At 67.4% G+C, this 17,615-nt stretch overlaps 1 protein-coding gene across 1 annotated transcript in view; it reads left to right on the plus strand.

Moving 5' to 3' along the window:
- The first annotated feature begins 5,898 nt into the window (after positions 1-5,898).
- LOC114014314 (liprin-alpha-3-like) overlaps positions 5,899-17,615 on the plus strand; it is a 29,781-nt gene continuing 18,064 nt past the window's right edge. Inside the window, 20 exon segments of the mRNA XM_055700447.1 lie at positions 5,899-5,937; positions 5,939-6,052; positions 6,055-6,132; positions 7,633-7,734; positions 8,040-8,204; positions 8,763-8,837; positions 9,345-9,419; positions 10,234-10,434; positions 11,326-11,340; positions 11,342-11,473; positions 11,972-12,106; positions 13,109-13,192; positions 14,031-14,162; positions 14,900-14,962; positions 15,061-15,114; positions 15,116-15,141; positions 15,500-15,584; positions 15,586-15,642; positions 16,970-17,032; positions 17,034-17,143. Coding sequence (XP_055556422.1) covers positions 5,899-5,937; positions 5,939-6,052; positions 6,055-6,132; positions 7,633-7,734; positions 8,040-8,204; positions 8,763-8,837; positions 9,345-9,419; positions 10,234-10,434; positions 11,326-11,340; positions 11,342-11,473; positions 11,972-12,106; positions 13,109-13,192; positions 14,031-14,162; positions 14,900-14,962; positions 15,061-15,114; positions 15,116-15,141; positions 15,500-15,584; positions 15,586-15,642; positions 16,970-17,032; positions 17,034-17,143 — 1,805 coding nt within the window.

Raw genomic sequence — 17,615 nt, forward strand, 5'->3', positions numbered from 1 at the left:
GCGCACAGCGCGCGCCGCCAACACAACAGCTACTCGTGAGCACCCCAAAACCCCGCACCCAAAAACCCTGCGCTCCCAAAAATCCCTGCGCCCCGAAACCCCGCACCCCAAAAACTCTACACCCCCAAAATCCCTGCGCCCTGAAACCCTGCACCCCAAAAATCCTGCACCTCCCAAAACCCCCGTGCCCTAAAAACCCCTGCACCCCCAAAACCCCTGCACCCCGAAACACAGAGCCCCCCAAACCCCTGCACCCCAAAAACCTCTGCGCCCTGAAACCCCTGCACCCCGAAACACAGAGCTTCCCAAACCCCTGCACCCCAAAAACCCCTGCGCCCCGAAACCCCACACGTCAACCCCCCCTGCACCACAAAACCCACAGCCCCTGAAACCCCTGCACCCCAAAAACCGTGCGCCCCAAAACCGTGGGCCCCAAAAATCCCTGCACCTCAAAATTCCTGTGCCCCCAAAAAACCCTGCACCCCAAAACCCTGCACTACAAAAAAACCCTACGCTGTGCCCCAAAACCCTGCGCCCCGAAACCATGTGCCCCCAAACCCCTGCACTCCAACCCCCCATGTCTCGAAAGCCACTGCGCCCCAAAAACCCTGCACCCCTAAAACCTTGCGCCCCAAAACCCTACGCCCCAAAACCCCCGTGCCCTGAAACCCACAGCCCCTGAAACCCGTGCACCCTGAAACCGTGTGCCCCAAAAATCCCTGCGCCCTGAAACCCTGCGCCCCAAAACCCACAGCCTATGAAACCCCTGCGCCCCAAAAATTCCTGCACCCTGAAACTCCTGTGCCCAAAACCCCCTGCATCCCGAAACCTCTGTGCCCCAAAACCCCTGCACCCTGAAACTTCTGCACCCCAAAACCCCCTGCACCCCCAAAACCCCTGCGCCCCACTGTGCCCCAAAACCCTTGCACCCCAAAATCCAGAGCCCCCAAAACCCCTGCACTCCCAGAAACCCCTGGACCCCCAAAAACCTCCGTGCCCTTAAACCCCTGCGCCCCAAAAACCCTGCGCCCCGAATCCTGCACCCCAAAACCTGTGTGCCCTGAAACCCCTGTGCCCCAAAACCCCTGCATTCCGAAACCCCTGCACCCCAAAAGCCAGAGCCCGCCAAAGCCTGCAGCCCCCAAATCCCTGTGCCCCAAAAATCCCTGTGCCCCAAAACCCCTGCACCCAAAACAGGCATCACTCCAAACCCCCTGCGCCCCGAAACCCCCTGCGCCTCGAACCCCCCTGTGCCCCGGAACCCCCTGCGCCCCAAAACCCCTGCACCCTAAAACCCCTGCATCCCGAAACCTGCAGCCCCCCCAAAACCCCTGCACCCCAAAACAGGCATCCCTCCAAACCCCTGCGCCCTGAAACCCTGCACCCCAAAACCCTGTGCCCCAAAAACCCCACACCCCAAAACCCTGCACCCTGAACCCCTGCGCCCAGAAAATCCTGTGCCCCAAAATCCCTGTGCCCCAAAACTTGTGCACCCCAAAACTCTTGCATCCCAAAATTCCTGCACCCCAAAACACACACCTCGAAACCCCTGCGCTCCAAAACCCACAGCCCCCAAAAAACAGCCCCCCAAAACCCCTGTGCCCCCAAGCACCTGCACCCCAAAAACCCCTGTGCCCCAAACCCCACAGGCGCCCAAAATCCCGGACCCCAAAATCCTTATGCCTCAAAACCTGCAGCCCCCCAAAACCCCTTTGCCTGAGAACCCCTGTGCCCCAATACCCGCAGCCCCCAAAACCCACATCCCCCAAAACCCCTGCACCCCAAATCCTGCACCCCCAAACCCACATCCCTCAAAAACCTGCAGCCCCCCCCAAACCGGCAGCCCCCCAAAATCCTGCACCCCAAAACCAACCCAGCCCCCCCCAACCTGCCCCCCCCCCCCCCCGCACTGACACCCCCCCCCCCCATTTTGCCCCACAGGTCGCTGGAATCGCGGGGGTAGAGCCCCCCCTGGACCCCCCCGGACCCCCCAGCCCTCCCCGGGACCCCTCCTCTGTATATTTGGATTATTTATGGGGCGTAGCCCCCCCTGTACAGTATTTATTGGCTCCTATTTAAAGCTTGGCGTGACCAACGCGTGTGTCATGCGTGTGTCATGCGTGTGTCACGTGACACCCCCCACACGCCCCCCCCCCCAGCTCCATGACTGGGGGTAGGGGCCTGGTGCTGGGGTCCCCTTTTGGGGGGGGGAGGGATGTGGGGCCATAACTATGCTGACGTGTGTGGGATGCAGGATGGGAACACACGTGTTGGTGGGGGGCATGTGCGTAAGCGGGGGTGGGGGGGGGGGGGGGGGGAGGCGGGGCTGTCACCATGGTGATGCAGGGTGTGGCTGTCGTGGGCTGGACAGTCCCATGGCAACGGGTGAAGGACACGGTCCATCTCCATGGCAACACACATGGGGTGTTCATCTCCATGGCAACGTGCGTGGATGGGGCGGTCCATCCACATGGCGACGTGGGCAGAGCGTCTCACGGCAACATGTGTAGATGGGGTGGTCCATCCCCATAGTGACGGGGGGGTTGTCTCCATGGCAACATGAGTGGATGGGGTGGTCCATCCCATAGCGACGGGCGTATCCATGGCAACAAGCGTGGATGGGGTGGTCCATCCCCATGGCGACGGGGGCTGGTGGTGTTCATATGCATGGCAACACGCATGATGGGGTGGTCCATCACCATGGCAACACGCGTGCGCGGCCGCCCCCGCCCCCCCCGATGACATCACCCCAACGCCGGCCCCGCCCCCCGCCGCCTCCCATTGGCCGCTCGCGCGGCCGCTTCCCCCCACCTCGCTCCCCCCCTCCCACCCTGCGCGGGGGCGGGGCCTGGGCGCCGCCGGACCTCAGGGCGCGCTCTCATTGGTCGGTTCCCCCGTCTGTCAGCGCCGTTCTTAAAGGGCCCGCGCAACGTTTGCGGGGTCGGGCGGGGGGGGGGTTCGGTGCCGGGGGGGGGGGGGCGCGGGCGGCGGCCGCGGGGCTCGGGCGGGCCCGGGGCGCCACGGGGGCCTGAACGGGTGCGGGGGCGGCGGGCAGCGACCCCCCGGGGCCCCCTCCCCGCAGGGCCGCCTCCCTCAGCCGGAGCTGCCGCAGCGCTGCTCGCAGCCCAGGTAGGAGCCGGGCCTGAGCCCCACCGGACCCCCCCCGACCCCCCCCATCCCAGCCCCCCCCCCCGCAACCCCGGACCCCCACCCCCCTTGCACCCCCCCCATCCCACCCCGCTTGCACCCACTAGCCCCCCCATCCCACCTCCACTGCACTTCCAGGCCCTCCATCCCACCCCCGCACTTCCTCCCCATCCCACCCCCACTGCATCCTCCAGTGCACCCCCACTGCACCCCCCCCACTGCACCCCCCTTTGACCCCCCAGGCCCTATTGCACCCCCACTGCATCCCCCAGGCCTCTCTGCCCCCTCCATTGCACCCCCCTACTACCCCATCATTGCATCCCCCATTGCACCCCTCCCCCATTCCACCCCCCAGGCCCCATTGCACCCCCACTGCCCCCTCCCATTGACCCCCCAGGCCCTATTGCACCCCCCTATTGCATCCCCCAGGCCCCTCTGCCCCCCATTGCACCCCCCAACTACCCCGTCATTGCACCCCCCATTGCACCCCTCCCCCATTCCACAACCCCTAGGCCCTATTGCACCCCCACTGCACCCCCCCCTTGCAATTCCCAGGCGCCATTGCTCCCCTATCGCATCAGGCACACCCCCCCCTTCTATCCCCCAACTGCATTCCCACTGCACCCCCCATTGCATCCCTCAGGCCCCATTGCACCCCCACCCAACCCCCACTGCACCCCGTTATTGGCAACTCCCGCACCCAGGCCCCATTGCACCCCCATCCCACTCCCACTGCACCCCCTCCACTGGCAATTCCCAGGCCCCAGTGCACCCCCTGTTGCACCCCCCTTCCCCTCTCTGCACCCCCCCACTGCACCCCATGTTGCCCCCCCCCATTGCACCCCCCAGGCCCTCTGCCCCCCAGCTGCACCCACATGCTACCCTGTCATTGCACCCCGCATTGCACCCCCAGGCCCCTCTGCCCCCCCCATTGCACCCCCCATTGAACCTCCGCCTGGCAACCCCCTTACCCCCTTTACCCCCCCCTTTGCTCCCCCAATCGCCCACCCCCCCTTTGCATCCTCCCCCTTGCACTCCCAGACCCTATTGCCCCCCCTTTGCAAACCCCCTCCTTGCACATCCCACTTTGCACCCCCAAGCCAGCTGCCACCCAATCCCCACCCTGGGGACCCCCCCCCCATTGCCCCCTCAGGCCTCACTGCCCTGCCACTGCTCCCCCTCACCCCCTCAGCCCCGCCAGGCCCCTGGGCCCGCACATGAGGGCCGTGTGTCGCACGTGGGTGGGCTCCCCCTCCCCCACTTCCTCCCCTGGGTGGGGGGCTTCCACATGGGTGGGGGGGCTGCAGGGGGGCAAGGGGGGTTCCCTGCTGCAGGCAGGGTGTGGGGCAGGGGGCTATAGGAGGTGTGGGTAGGGGGCTATAGGAGGTGCAGGCAGGGGCACGGGCAGGGGGATGTAGCAGGTGCAGGCAGGGTATGGGCAGGGGGCTATAGGAGGTGCAGGCAGGTGGATACAGGAGGTGCAGGCAGGAGGATACAGAAGGCGCAGGCAGGGGGGTACAGGAGGTGCAGGCAGGGGGGATACAGAAGGTGCAGGTAGGTTGCAGGCAGGGTGCAGGCAGGGGTTACAGGAGGTGCAGGCAGGGAGCAGGCAGGGCGCTGTGTGAGGTGCTGCCCCTGCCGTGTCGCAGGGCAGGGATGATGGATGTGGAAGATGGTGCCTGTCCCCTGGAGCATGCAGCATGTGGGCAGGGTGCAGGCAGCATGTGGGCAGGGTGTTACAGGAGGTGCAGGGGCTGGCAGGCAGGGCGCTGTGTAGGGTGCTGTGCAGGGTGCTGCCCGCTCCCCGCTGCAGGCAGGATGATGTGCGAGGTGCTGCCCTGTGCCCCGTTGCAGGTCAGGGCGCTGTGCGGGGTGCTGTGAAGGTGCTGGCTGTGTTCCCCTGCAGGCAGGGCACAGGCAGGATGATGTGCGAGGTGCTGCCCACCATTGAGGATGCCGGCAGGGTGCAGGCAGGGTGCTGTGGGTGCAGTGGGTGCAGGCAGGATGCAGGCAGGGTGCTGTGCGGTGCTGTGTCCGTGCAGGCAGGATGACGGTGAGGTGCTGCCCACCATCAGCGAGGATGCAAGGCGGGATGCTGTGGGCAGGGTGCAGGCAGGGTGCAGGCAGGGTGCTGTTGGTGCTGTGCCTCCGCAGGCAGGATGATGTGCGAGGTGCTGCCCACCATCAGCGAGGACACAGGCAGGGTGCTGTGGGTGGGATGCTGTGTAGGATGCTGTGGCAGGGTGCAGGCAGGGTGCAGTGGGTACAGGCAGGGTGCAGGCAGGGTGCAGTGGGTGCTGTGTGGGTGCTGTTGGTGCTGTCGGTGCTGTGCCCCCCGCAGGCAGGATGATGTGTGAGGTGCTGCCCGCCACCAGCGAGGATGCAGGCGGGATGCTGTGGGCAGGGTGCAGGCAGGGTGCAGGCAGGGTGCACTGGGTACAGGCAGGGTGCAAGCAGGGTGCAGTGGGTGCTGTGTGGGTGCTGTTGGTGCTGTCGGTGCTGTGCCCCCCACAGGCAGGATGGTGTGTGAGGTGCTGCCCACCATCAGTGAGGATGCAGGCGGGATGCTGTGGGCAGGGTGCAGGCAGGGTGCAGGCAGGGTGGAGGCAGGGTGCTGTCGGGTGCTGTGCCCCCGCAGGCAGGATGATGTGCGAGGTGCTGCCCACAGGACACAGGCAGGGTGCTGTGGGTGGGATGCTGTGGGCAGGGTGCAGGCAGGGTGCTGTTGGTGCTGTGCCCCCCGTAGGCAGGATGATGTGCGAGGTGCTGCCCACCATCAGCGAGGACGCCCCGCCGGGGCTCGGGCTGCCCCGAGGAGCCGGGGCTGGAGCAGCTGATGGTGCAGATGCTGCGGGAGCGGGAGCGGCTGCTGGAGACGCTGCGGGACAGCCAGGAGGGGGCTGGCGGACCGCCCAGCTGCGCCTGCGGGACCTGGCACACGAGAAGGACCTGTTGCAGCGCCAGCTGGCCAGCGCCCTGCCCCAGGTGGGCGGGGCCTATGGGGGCGGGGCCTGGGGGCGGGGCTGTGGGGGTGGGGCTGAGGGGGGGCTGCGGGGGTGGGGCTGCGGGTAGCCTGAGGCAGGGCTGGGAGTGGGGTAGGTGGAGTTAAGGGAAAGGGGCGGGGGCTGGGGCCTCATGGGGTGGGGGCTGGGGGGGCTGCGGGGGCGGGGCTGAGGGGGGCCTGAGATGGGGCTGGGAGTCGGGGGTGGGTGGAGTTAAGGGGAAGGGGTGGGGCTGGAGGGGGGTTTGGGGGCAGGGTGTGGTGGGGAAAGGGTGGGGCTGGGAGTTGGGGTGGGTGGAATTAAGGTGAAAGGGGAGGGGCTGGGGTGGGGCCTGAGGGAGGCGGGGCCTGGAGGGCTGCTAGGGGACGGGGGGCTGCAGGAGGGGCCTGAGACAGGGCTAGAAGTCAGGGTGGGTGGAGTTAAGGGGAAGGGGTGGGGTGGGGGCGGGGCATGAGGGAGAAGGGCCCGAGGAGGTGGGGCATGGGGGTGGGGCTAGGGGGCGGGGTGTGCTGGAGAAAGGGGGGCTGGGAGTTGGGGTGGGTGGAGTTAAGAGGAAGGGGTGGGGTTGGGGTGGGGCTTCAGGGGGCAGGGCTTCATGGGGTGGGGCAGGGCCTGTGGGGCTGGGGCTGAGGGGGTCTGAGGCGGAGCTGGGAGTTGGAGTGGGAGGAGTTAAGGGGAAGGGGCAGGGTGGGGGCAGGGCATGGGAGAGCAGGGCCTGAGGAGGTGGGGCATGGGGGTGGGGCTAGGGGGCGGGGTGTGGTGGAGAACGGGGGGGCTGGGAGTTGGGATGGGTGAAGGGGAAGGGGTCAGGCTGGGGGTGGGGGCTCATGGGGTGGGGCTGGGGCTGAGGGGGTGGGGCTGAGGGGGGCCTGAGGTGGGACTGGGAGTCGGGGTGGGTGGAGTTAAGGGGAAGGGGTGGGACCTGAGGGAGGCAGGGCCTGGGGAGCTGCTAGGGGGCGGGGCTGCAGGGGGGCCTGAGGCAGGGCTGGGAGTTGGGGTGGGTGGAGTTAAGGGGAAGGGGCGGGGCCTGAGGGGGGAGGGGCCTGATGGGGAGGGTCTGCAGGGGGGTGGGGCTGCTGGGGGGCCTGAGGGGGCCTAGGGGGTGAGGTGGGTGGAGTTAAGGGGAAGGGGTGGGGGGTGGGGCTTGAGGCAGAGCCTGAAGGGGGCTGGGGGTGAGGTAGGTGGGGTTAAGGGGAGGGGGTGTGGCCAACTACAGGGTGTGGCTGCCGAGAGGTGGGGCCTAAGGGGTGGGGGTGGGGGCCTAGGAATTGGGGTGGGTGGAAGTAAGTGGAGGGGGTGGGGCTGATTGAAGGGTGTGGCTGCTGGAGGAGGCGGGGCTAGAGGGAGGGCATGGCTAGTGGCCACCATGGGCTAGTCACTATGTGCCCCCATGCCCCCCGTGCCACCCGTGTCCCCCCATGTCCCCCTGTGACCCCTGTGTCCCTGTCCCCCCTGTGACCCCGTGACCCCCCCATGACCCCAGGAGTTCGCTGCGCTGACGAAGGAGCTGAACGTCTGCCGGGAGCAGCTGCTAGAGCGGGAGGAGGAGATTGCCGAGCTCAAGGCTGAGCGCAACAACACGCGGGTGAGGCCACCACGTCCCCATGTCCCCGTGTCCCCATGTCCCTGTGTGTCCCCCAGCTGCTGCTGGAGCACCTGGAGTGCCTGGTGTCCCCATGTCCCCGTGTGTCCTCCAGCTGCTGCTGGAGCACCTGGAGTGCCTGGTGTCACTACGTCCCCATGTCCCCATGTCCCCATGTGTCCTCCAGCTGCTGCTGGAGCACCTGGAGTGCCTGGTGTCACTATGTCCCCATGTCCCCATGTGTCCCCCAGCTGCTGCTGGAGCACCTGGAGTGCCTGGTATCCCCATGTCCCCATGTCCTCCCCCAGCTGCTGCTGGAGCACCTGGAGTGCCTGGTGTCCCGCCACGAGCGGTCCCTGAGGATGACAGTGGTCAAGCGCCAGGCGCAGTCCCCCGCAGGGGTCTCCTCTGAGGTCGAGGTCCTCAAAGCCCTCAAGTCCCTCTTCGAGCACCACAAGGCCCTGGATGAGAAGGTGGGTGCTGGGACGGCATGGGTGGCTTTGGGGGGGCGTCTCAGGGGGTTCCCAGGTGACTCCTGGGGTGACATGGTGGGACCCTGTGGGATATGAGGGTGTTTCAAGGGCTCTGGGGGTTCTGGAGTAACCCATGGGGGGTCTGGTGGGCCCCAGAGGGGTCTCAGGGGACTTCTGGAGTGACTTGGTGGGACCTGGGAGGGTCTGAGGGGTTCCAGTGGGGTCCTGGTGGTGTCCAAGGGGGGCTCAGGGGGCTTCTGGGGAGACCCAGGTGGGACTTGGTGGTCTCTGGGTGGTCTCAGGGGTCCCACTGGGGAACCTGGTGGTCCCATGAGGGACCTGGTGGTCCCCAGGTGGCTCCTGGGGTGACCTGGTGGACCTAGTGGTCCCTGGGAAGGTCCCAGGGGGTTTCTGGGGTGATCTGGTGGGACCTGGCGGTCCCCAGGGGGTCTCCGGGGTGACCCGGGGGGGGGTCCTGGGTCAATCGTGGTGGGTTTGGGGGGTCCTGGGGGCACCCCAGCGTGCTGGGGGGAGGGTGACCCCGCTCTGTCACCTCAGGTTCGGGAGCGGCTGCGGGTGGCCCTTGAGCGGGTGGCTGTCCTCGAGGAGGAGCTGGAGGTCTCCAACCAGGAGGTGGGTGACGCCGTGGGGAGGGGGGTACGCTGCGCGGGGTTGGGGGGGGTCATGGTGGGGGTCCCCATGGTGTGGTGTCCCCATTGGTGGTGGTCCCCATGGGTGGGGCTCCTTATGATGTAGTGTCCCTATGGGTAGTGGTCTCCATGGGTGGGGGTCCCCATGACGTGGTGTCCCCATGACGTGGTGTCCCCATGTGTGGTGTCCCCATGTGTGGTGTCCCCATGGGTAGGGGTCCCCATGGTGGGGGGTCCCCATGACGTGGTGTCCCCATGGGTGGGGGTCCCTGTGGACAGGTGCCCCAGTGTGGGGGGGGGTCCCCATAGGCAGGGGTCCCCAAAACATGGTGTCTCCATGGGCAGGGGTCCCCCATGGACAGGGGTCCCCATGATGTGTCCCCATGAGTGGGGGTTCCATGGACAGTGTCCCCATGGGCAGGGGTCCCTGTGGGGGTACCTCGTGGGGGGGGTCCCCGTGGGGGTCCCCCCATGTGACACCCCCTCCCAGGCGCTGTCCCTGCGGGAGCAGCTCTCCCGACGCCGCTCGGGGCTGGAGGACGCACCCAGTGATGGGGACACACCGGTATGAGGGGTCACGGGGTTACCAGGGGGGTCACAGGGGGGGCCACAGCACCGGGGGGTCGCCAGGCACTGGGGATCCCTGAGGTCACAGGTCAGGGGTCAGAGGTTGGGAGTCAGGGATGAGAGGTCACACCCTCTGTGGGCCAGCTGCTCAGGGCCTGTGGGCACGGCTACGGGTGGAGGGCTGTGGGCCGCCTTGGGTCAGGGGTCAAAGGTTGGGGTCAGGGGTTGCGTCCTGCAGGGTACCCCCAAGGGCCAGTGGTGCGAGGCCAAGCTGGAGGCTGCACTGGGTGAGGGGTGAGGGGTCAGGGGGTGAGGGGTCAGGGGCCAGGGGTGAGGGGTCAGTCCCGCAGGGCACCCCTGAGGGCTGGCGGCCTGAGGCCGAGCTGTGGAGGCCACGCTGGGTCAGGGGCCAGGGTCAGGGGTCAGGGGTCGCATCCTGCAGGGCATCCCTGAGGGCCAGCGGTGCGAGGCCGAGCTGGAGGCCGCACTGGGTGAGGGGTGAGGGGTCAAGGGTCAGGGGTCACCTCACACAGGGCACCCCTGAGGGCCAGTGGCACGAGGCCGAGCTGGAGGCTGCTCTAGGTCAGGGGTCAAGGGTTGGGGTCAGGGGTCAGGGGTCACATCCTGCAGGGCACCCCTGAGGGCCAGCGGTGCGAGGCCGAGCTGGAGGCCGCGCTGGGTGAGGGGTCAGGGGTGAGGGGTCAAGGGTCAGGGGTGACCTCACACAGGGCACCCCTGAGAGCCAGCGGTGCGAGGCCGAGCTGGAGGCCGCGCTGGGTGAGGGGTCAGGGGTCAGGGTTCATGTCCCACAGGGCACCCCCGAGGGCCGGCGGCGCGAGGCCGAGCTGGAGGCCGCGCTGGGCCGGCAGCGGGCGGCAGCGGCGGCTCAGCGGGAGCGGGTGGCCACCCTGTGCCGCCAATTGGGGCGGCTGCAGGACCAGGCCGCGGCAGCGCAGCGGGAGCTGGCACGGGCACAGGAGGCCGGGGCCAAGCTGCAGCGCGACCTCAAGGAGGTGGGGGCTGCACTAATGGGTGGGGGCAGCCGGAATGGGGGGATGGGCAGGCCTGAAATGGGGGGTGGGGGGGAAGAGCCCAGCTGGGGGGAACAGGCCCAAACTGGGGGGGAAGACCCAAACTGGTGGGGGGAAAACCCTGATATGGGGGGTGCGGGTGGTGCAGAGCCCAACTGGGGGGGGAACCCTGAAATGGGGGGGACAGAGCCCAACTCGGGGGGGGGCCCTGAAATGGGGGGGGCAGAGCCCAACTCAGGGGGGGGGCCCTGAAATGAGGGGGGCAGAGCCCAACTGGGGGTGAGGCAGGCCTGAAACGGGGGGGGCAGATGCAAACTGGCAGGAACAGGCCTGAAATGCTGGGGGGGCGCAGCTCTGAAATGGTGGGGTCAGACCCAAACTGTGGGGAACAGACCTGAAATGGGGCAGGGGCAGCCCTGAAATGGAGGGAGGCAGCCCTGGACTGGGGGGGAACAGCCCAGACTGGGAAGGAGCAGAGCCATGAACTGGGGACCATACCTGAACTGGGAGCACCCCCAAACTGGGAGCACCTGCAGCCCAGACACCATCCTAGGCTGTCCTCATCCCTGTCCTCTCCATGTCCCCATCCCACCCCTGTCCCTATCCCCACCTGGTCCCTGTCCCCATGCCACCCCTGTCCCCATCCCATCCCCATCCCGTCCCTGTCCCCATCCCACTCCTGTCACCATGCCACCCCTGTCCCCATCCCATCCCCTGACCCTGTCACCATCCCACCCTTGTCTCCATCCCGCCCCTGTCCCCACCCCTGTCCCCATCACACCCTTGTCCCCACCTGATCCCTGTCCCCATCCCACTCCTGCCCCCACCCATCCCGGCCCCCCACCCCACCTGCCCCGCCGGGTCACGGCGCAGGCGCTGGCGCAGCGGTGAGGACATGGAGGAGCGCATCACCACACTGGAGAAGCGCTACCTGAGTGCGCAGCGTGAGGCCACCTCCCTGCATGATGCCAACGACCGCCTGGAGAACGAGCTGGCCAGCAAGGACTCACTCTACCGCCAGGTGGGGGGTGCCGGGACCCCTGGGACCCCGCACTGGGGCACCACTGGGACACCCCAGAACATCCTCGTGACCCCACCCTGGGACCCCCAACCCAGGACCCTGCCCTAGGGCACTCCTGGGACATCTCCGGGACCCCATCCTGGGACACCCAACCCGGGACCCTGCACTGGGGCACCCCTGGGACACCCTTCTGGACCCCCCTGGGACCCCTACTCTGGGACCCCCCACCTTGGGGCCCCCAGACTGGGACACCCCCCCCCGTGACCCTACCCAGGCCCCCCCCCCCCCCCTCTGGGACACCCACCTTGTGGCCATCACCTTGGGACCCTCACCCTAGGAAACCCACCATGGCGACACCCCCTGCCCCACCGCCATGCCCGCTGCCCCACAGCTGTGCCCCCCACCCCATGGCCATGACTCCCACCCCACGGCTGGGGCCCCCCACCCCATGGCCCCCCAGCCGCGCCCCCTGCCCCATGGCCACCCCCCACCCCACAGAGTGAGGAGAAGGGCCGGCAGCTGCAGGAGTGGCTGGAGGACGCCAAGGCCAAGCTCCAGCAGACGCTGCAGAAAGCCGAGACCCTGCCCGAGATCGAGGCCCAGCTGGCGCAGAGGGTGGCCGCCCTCACCAAGGTGGGGGAGCTGGGGGGGTCCTGGAGGGTTCTAGGAGGATCCTGGAGGGTTCTGGAGGGGACCGGGGAGGGTTCTGGAGGGTTCAGGTGGGCCTGGGAGGGTTCTGGGTGGTTCTGATGGGCCTGGAGGGGTCCTGGGGGGCTTCTGGGGGAGTCCTGGAGGGACCTGGGGGGGGTTGAAGGGTTCTGAGGGGGTCCTGAAGGGTTCTGGTGGGCCTGGGGGGTTCCTGGGGGGCTTCTGGGGGGGTTCTGGAGGGACCTGGAGGGCCTGGGAGGTCCTGGAAGGTTCTGGGGGGTGCTGGGGGTAGTCAGGGGGGGGCCTGGGCAGGGCTGGGGGGTCCTGGAGGGGGCTGGTGGTCCTGGGGGGGCCTAGAGGGCTTCTGGGGGGGGGGGGTCTGGAGGGACCTGGAGGGTTCTGGGAAGGTTCTGGAGGGTTCTGGGTGGTCCTGGGGGACCTGGGGCGTCCACGGGGGGCCTGGAGGGGACCAGGGGGGTCCTGGGAGGCTTCTGTGGGGGTCCTGTAGGGACCTGTGGGGTCCTGGAGAGTTCTGAGGGGACTTGGAGGGTTCCTGGGGGGGTTCAGGGTGGGGTCTGGGGGGGTCCTGGAGGGTTCAGGGGGGCCTGGGGGGGCCTGGAGGCTTCTGGTGGGCTGAGGGGAGGCTGGGGGGCTTTTCTGGGGGGGGCTGGAGGGACCTGGGGGGTCCTAGAGGGTTCAGGGGGGGTCCTGGAGGGTTCTGGGGGGACCTGGGAGGTGCTGGGGGGGTTCAGAAGGGGCCTGGGGGGTGCCTGGAGGGTTTGGGGGGGGCCTGGAGGGGTCCTGGAGGGTTCTGGGTGGGACTGGGGAGTTTTGAGGCATCCTGGGAGGTATAGAGGAGGTTTCCATCCCCATGTCCCTGTGTTCTTGTCCATCCCCATGTCCCCAACCATCTCCATGTCCCCATTGGTCCCCATGTCCCCCTGTCCATCCCCACACCCCTGTGTCCCCCGTGCCCCCCCCCCCCAGGCTGAGGAGCGCCACGGGAACTTTGAGGAACGCCTGCGGCAGCTGGAGGCCCAACTGCAGGAGAAGAATCAGGAACTGCAGCGGGTGAGGGATGGGACCCCCGACTGGGGGACCCCAGGGGGGGGCCCTCTGGCAATGGGGTGTGCCCTCAGGATCTGGGGGTCCCTGCAGGTCCCTGGGACTTGGGAGGGGGATGGGGGGCTGCTGATAGTGCTCAGGGTGGTGCATGGGGGGGTCTTGGGCTCTCGGGGGGCTGCATGGAGGGGGGATTGAGGGGTGCATGGGGGATTTGGGGGTCATGGGGGGCTTGAGAGAGTGTCATTGGGGGCCTTGGCAGGTGGGGAGGGGTTTGGGGGGGTTCTGGTGCTGCTGGTAGTGCTCAGGGGGGTGCATGGACTGGGGATCTTGGGGTCCTGAGGGTCTTGGGGGGGCTGCATGGGGGGGGCTTGAAGGGTGCATGGGGGATTTGGGAGTCCTGGGGGGGCTTGGAGGAGTGTCACTGGGGGGATTTGGGTGTCCTGGGGGGCTTGAGGGACTGTCACTGGGGGCTGTGGCAGGTGGGGAGGGGTTTGGGAGGGTCCTGGGGTGGATGGAGTGGCTGGGGGGGGGTCATGGTGGGGCTTGGGAGTTGCATGAGTGCTTTTGGAGTTTGGGGGGGTCATTGAGGGGTGTATGAGGGTGTTGGGGGCTGCATGGGGGGGCTGAGGTGTGTGTGGGATCATTGGGAGGCAGGGGGGCTTGAGGGGTTCATGGGGGGCTCTTGCAGGGGTCATTGGGGTGGTGCGCGGGGTGCTTTGGGGTGCAGAGGGAGCTCGTGGGGGGGTGAAAGGGGGTCATGCTCCACAGGGAGGGCTGTGGGGGAAGGCACCGGTGTTGGGGGTTGCCAGTGGGGCCCCCCCCGATGTTGGGGACCCCCCCAAAGGCTCGCCAACGGGAGAAGATGAACGATGAGCACAACAAGCGGCTGTCGGAGACGGTCGACCGGCTGCTCTGTGAGTCCAACGAGCGGCTCCAGCTCCACCTCAAGGAGAGGATGGGGGCTCTGGAGGAGAAGGTGGGGGTCCTGAGAGGGTCCAAGTGGGTCTGGGGGGGCCTGGGGGGTCCTGAGGGGGTCCTGGGGGGGGGGCTGGGAGGTCCTAGGGGGGCCTGGAGGTGTCTAGGGGTGTCCTGGGTGGGGTGTTGGGTGGTCCTGGGAGGTTCAAGGGGGTCTAGGGGAGGTCCTGAGGGGGTCTTGGGTGGTCCTGGAGCTGTCCTAGGGGTCTTGAGGGTGTCCTTGGGAGTCTGGAGGCATCCTGGGAGGTCTGGGGGAGTCTGGGGGGTTCCTGAGGGGGTCTTTGGGGGTGGTGGGAAGTCCTGGGTGATCTGGGTGGGGTCCTGGAGGGGTCTTGGGTGGTTCTGGGAACCCCGGGGGGCCTGGGGGGGGTCTGAGGGGGTCCTCGGCGTTCTGGGGGGGAGGCTGGGAATTCCTGGGAGGTCTGGGGGGGTCCTGAGGGGGTCTTTGGGGGGGGTGGGAAGACCAGGGGAGCCCTGGGGGGGGGGCCTGGGGGGGCTTTAGGGGTCGTGGAGGTGTCCTGAGGGGGTGTTGGATGGTCCTGGAGGAGAAGGTGGGGGTCTGGGGGAGTCCTAGAGTGTCTTGGAGGGGTTCTTGGATGATCCTGGGGGGTCGAGGGGGGTCTGGGGAGTCAGGATGGGGGAGCTGGAGGAGAACATGTGGGGTCTGGGGGGACTTTGGGGTGCCCCTGGATTGTTCTGGGGGTCCCCCATCATCTGAGACACGCCACCCCCCCTCAGAACTCGCTCAGTGAAGAAATTGCCAACATGAAGAAGCTGCAGGACGAGCTGCTGCTCAACAAGGTCTGGGGAGGTGGGGGCTGGGGGTGTCGGAAGGGGCCGGGGGGTCCCCAGAACTGACCCTTCCCCTCGAAATTCCTTCCCCCCCCACCCTCCCCCAGGAGCAGCTGCTGGCAGAGATGGAGCGGATGCAGCTGGAGCTTGACCAGCTGCGGGGGGCGCCCCGTCTCCTCCTACTCCAGGTACCCCCTGGGACCCCCCAGAACACCCCCGGAACCCCCTGGACCCCCCTGCGCTGCCCCACCCCCCCCCCCAACCCCCATGGGAACCTCCTTACTGCCCAAGGGGCTCCTCTAACTCCACCCCACTGCTCTGGGGGACCCCCCCATTACCCCAGGACCCCCCCAGCCTCCCCTGCAATTACTCCAGACCCCCCCTAGACTTTCTCATCACTCAAGGACCCACCCCAACCCCCTCAACTCCTCTGGGGACCCCCCTCCTTACCCCAGCACCCCTCAATCGCCCCCAGCCTGCTCTGATCTCTCTCTGGGGGGCCGGGGGGACACATGCCCCCCCATCCGTGCCCCCCCGGCCCCCCAGATCCCTGCCGGGCAGTGCTCTGGAGCTGAGGTACCCCCAAACCCCCGTCGGGGGGGCTCCCCTGGACCCCTACGCCCCCGGTGCCCCCCCCCCGCAGGACCCGTAAGGGGCGCTGGGCACCTCCCAAGGAGGACGCTGCCAAGGTAGGGGGGGGGGGCCTGGGAGGAGACTTGGGGGGCTGGGGAAGGGGATGGGGGGCTGAGAGGGGACTTTGGGGGCTGGAGGGCTCCAGGGACTTGGACTTTGGGGGGATTTTGGGAGCTGGGGTGGAAGTTGGGGGGCTCAGGGGGGGGCTTGGGGGGGGCTGGGGGGCTGGGGTGGAAGCTGGGGGGTTCGGGGGGGCTTGGGGGGAGCAGGGTATTTGGGGGGCCTCGGGGGGGGGGCTCTGGGGGGCTCAGGGAGGGCTTCGGGGAGTCTGAGGGGACTGCAGGGTGGAGGCTGCCGGGGGATGCTCTGGGGGGCCCTGGGGGCTGGGGGGGGGCTGTCCAGGTGTCACTTTGTCACCCTGGGCACTTTGTCACCCTGGGCCCCCTGTGGCTGTCTGTGCTGAGGCCGTGCTCTGACTTTGTCTCTGTCCTGTCCCCGCCATCCTCCTCCTCAAACCATCCCTGTCTTCATCCCCACCGCTCTACCACCTCATCCTGTTCCTTATCCCCATCCGAATCCGAATCCTCACCCCATCCCATCCACATCTTCATCCTCACCCCATCCCATCCACATCTTCATCTTCATCCTCCTTCCATCCCATCCTCATCCTCATCCTCACCCCATCCCATCCTCATCTTCATCCCCATCCCATCCTCATCTTCATCCTCACCCCATCCCATCCTCATCTTCATCCCCATCCCATCCTCATCTTCATCCTCACCCCATCCCATTCTTATCTTCATCCTCATCCCATCCCTATCATTATCCTCATCTCCATCCTCATCCTTAAACCATTGCCATCTTCATCCTCCCATCCCATCTCATCTCATCTCATCTCATTCCCTGTCCCTGTCCTCATCGTCATCCCATCCTCATCTTCATCCTGTCTTTATCCTCATCCCATCTTCTTCCTCATCCTATCCTCACTCATCCCATCCTCATCGCATCCTTATCCCATTCTCATCCTATCCTCATCCCATCCTCATCTTCATCCCATCCTCATCATCCCATCATCCCATCATTCCATCATCATCCCATCCTCATCTTCATCCCGTCCTCATCCTCATCCCATCTTCATCTTCATTCCAACCTCATCCCATCCCATCCCCACCCCGTACTCATCTTCATCCTCATCCCCATCCCATCCTCATCTTCATCCTGTCTTCATTCTCATCCCATCCTTATCCCATCCTCATCCTCATCCTCCTCCCATCCTCATCCCATCCCATCCCCATCCCATCTTCATCCCCATCCCATCCTCATCCCCTTCTGCACCTTGTCCCATCCCCCCCCGTGCCCCCCGCCTGCTGCGCTGGCTGGCAGGGCGGGGAGTGGGAGCGCGGGGGCTCGGCGGAGGCTCCCCCCGAGGGCTCTGACGAGGAGGAGCGGGGGGGGCGCGGGGGGTGCGGAGCTGCTGTCCCCCGGCGGGCAGGCGGACGTGCAGACGCTGGCCTTCATGCTGCAGGAACAGCTCGAGGCCATCAACAAGGAGATCAAGTCAGTGCCCCCCCTGGGACCCCCCCGCGGGCACCCCAGGGACCCCCCAAGGACCCCCCGACCCCAGGACCCCCAGGGACCCCCACCCAGGGACCCCCCAACCCCAGGACCCCCAGGGACCCCCCATGGGCACCCCAGGGACCCCCCACAGGGACACCCCAGGGACTCCCACCCAGGGACCCCCAGGGACTCTCCTGCAGGCACCACAGGGACACCTCAGGGACCCCCAGGGACCCTCAGGGGCCCCCACTGAGGGACACCACCCAGGGACCCCCCACCCAGGGACCTCCCGACCCCGAGACCCCCAGGGACCCCCAGAGACCCCCCCCAGGGACACCCCAGGGATCCCCACCCAGGGATCCCCCGACCCCAGGACCCCCAGGGACCTACCCAGGATCCCCCCACGGGTACCACAGTGACACCCCAGGGACCTCCCGGGACCCCCACCCAGGGGCACCCCTCCCCAGGGATC

Source organism: Falco cherrug, unplaced genomic scaffold, assembly GCF_023634085.1.
Source record: "Falco cherrug isolate bFalChe1 unplaced genomic scaffold, bFalChe1.pri scaffold_282, whole genome shotgun sequence".
NCBI classification, from domain to species: Eukaryota; Metazoa; Chordata; class Aves; order Falconiformes; family Falconidae; genus Falco; species Falco cherrug.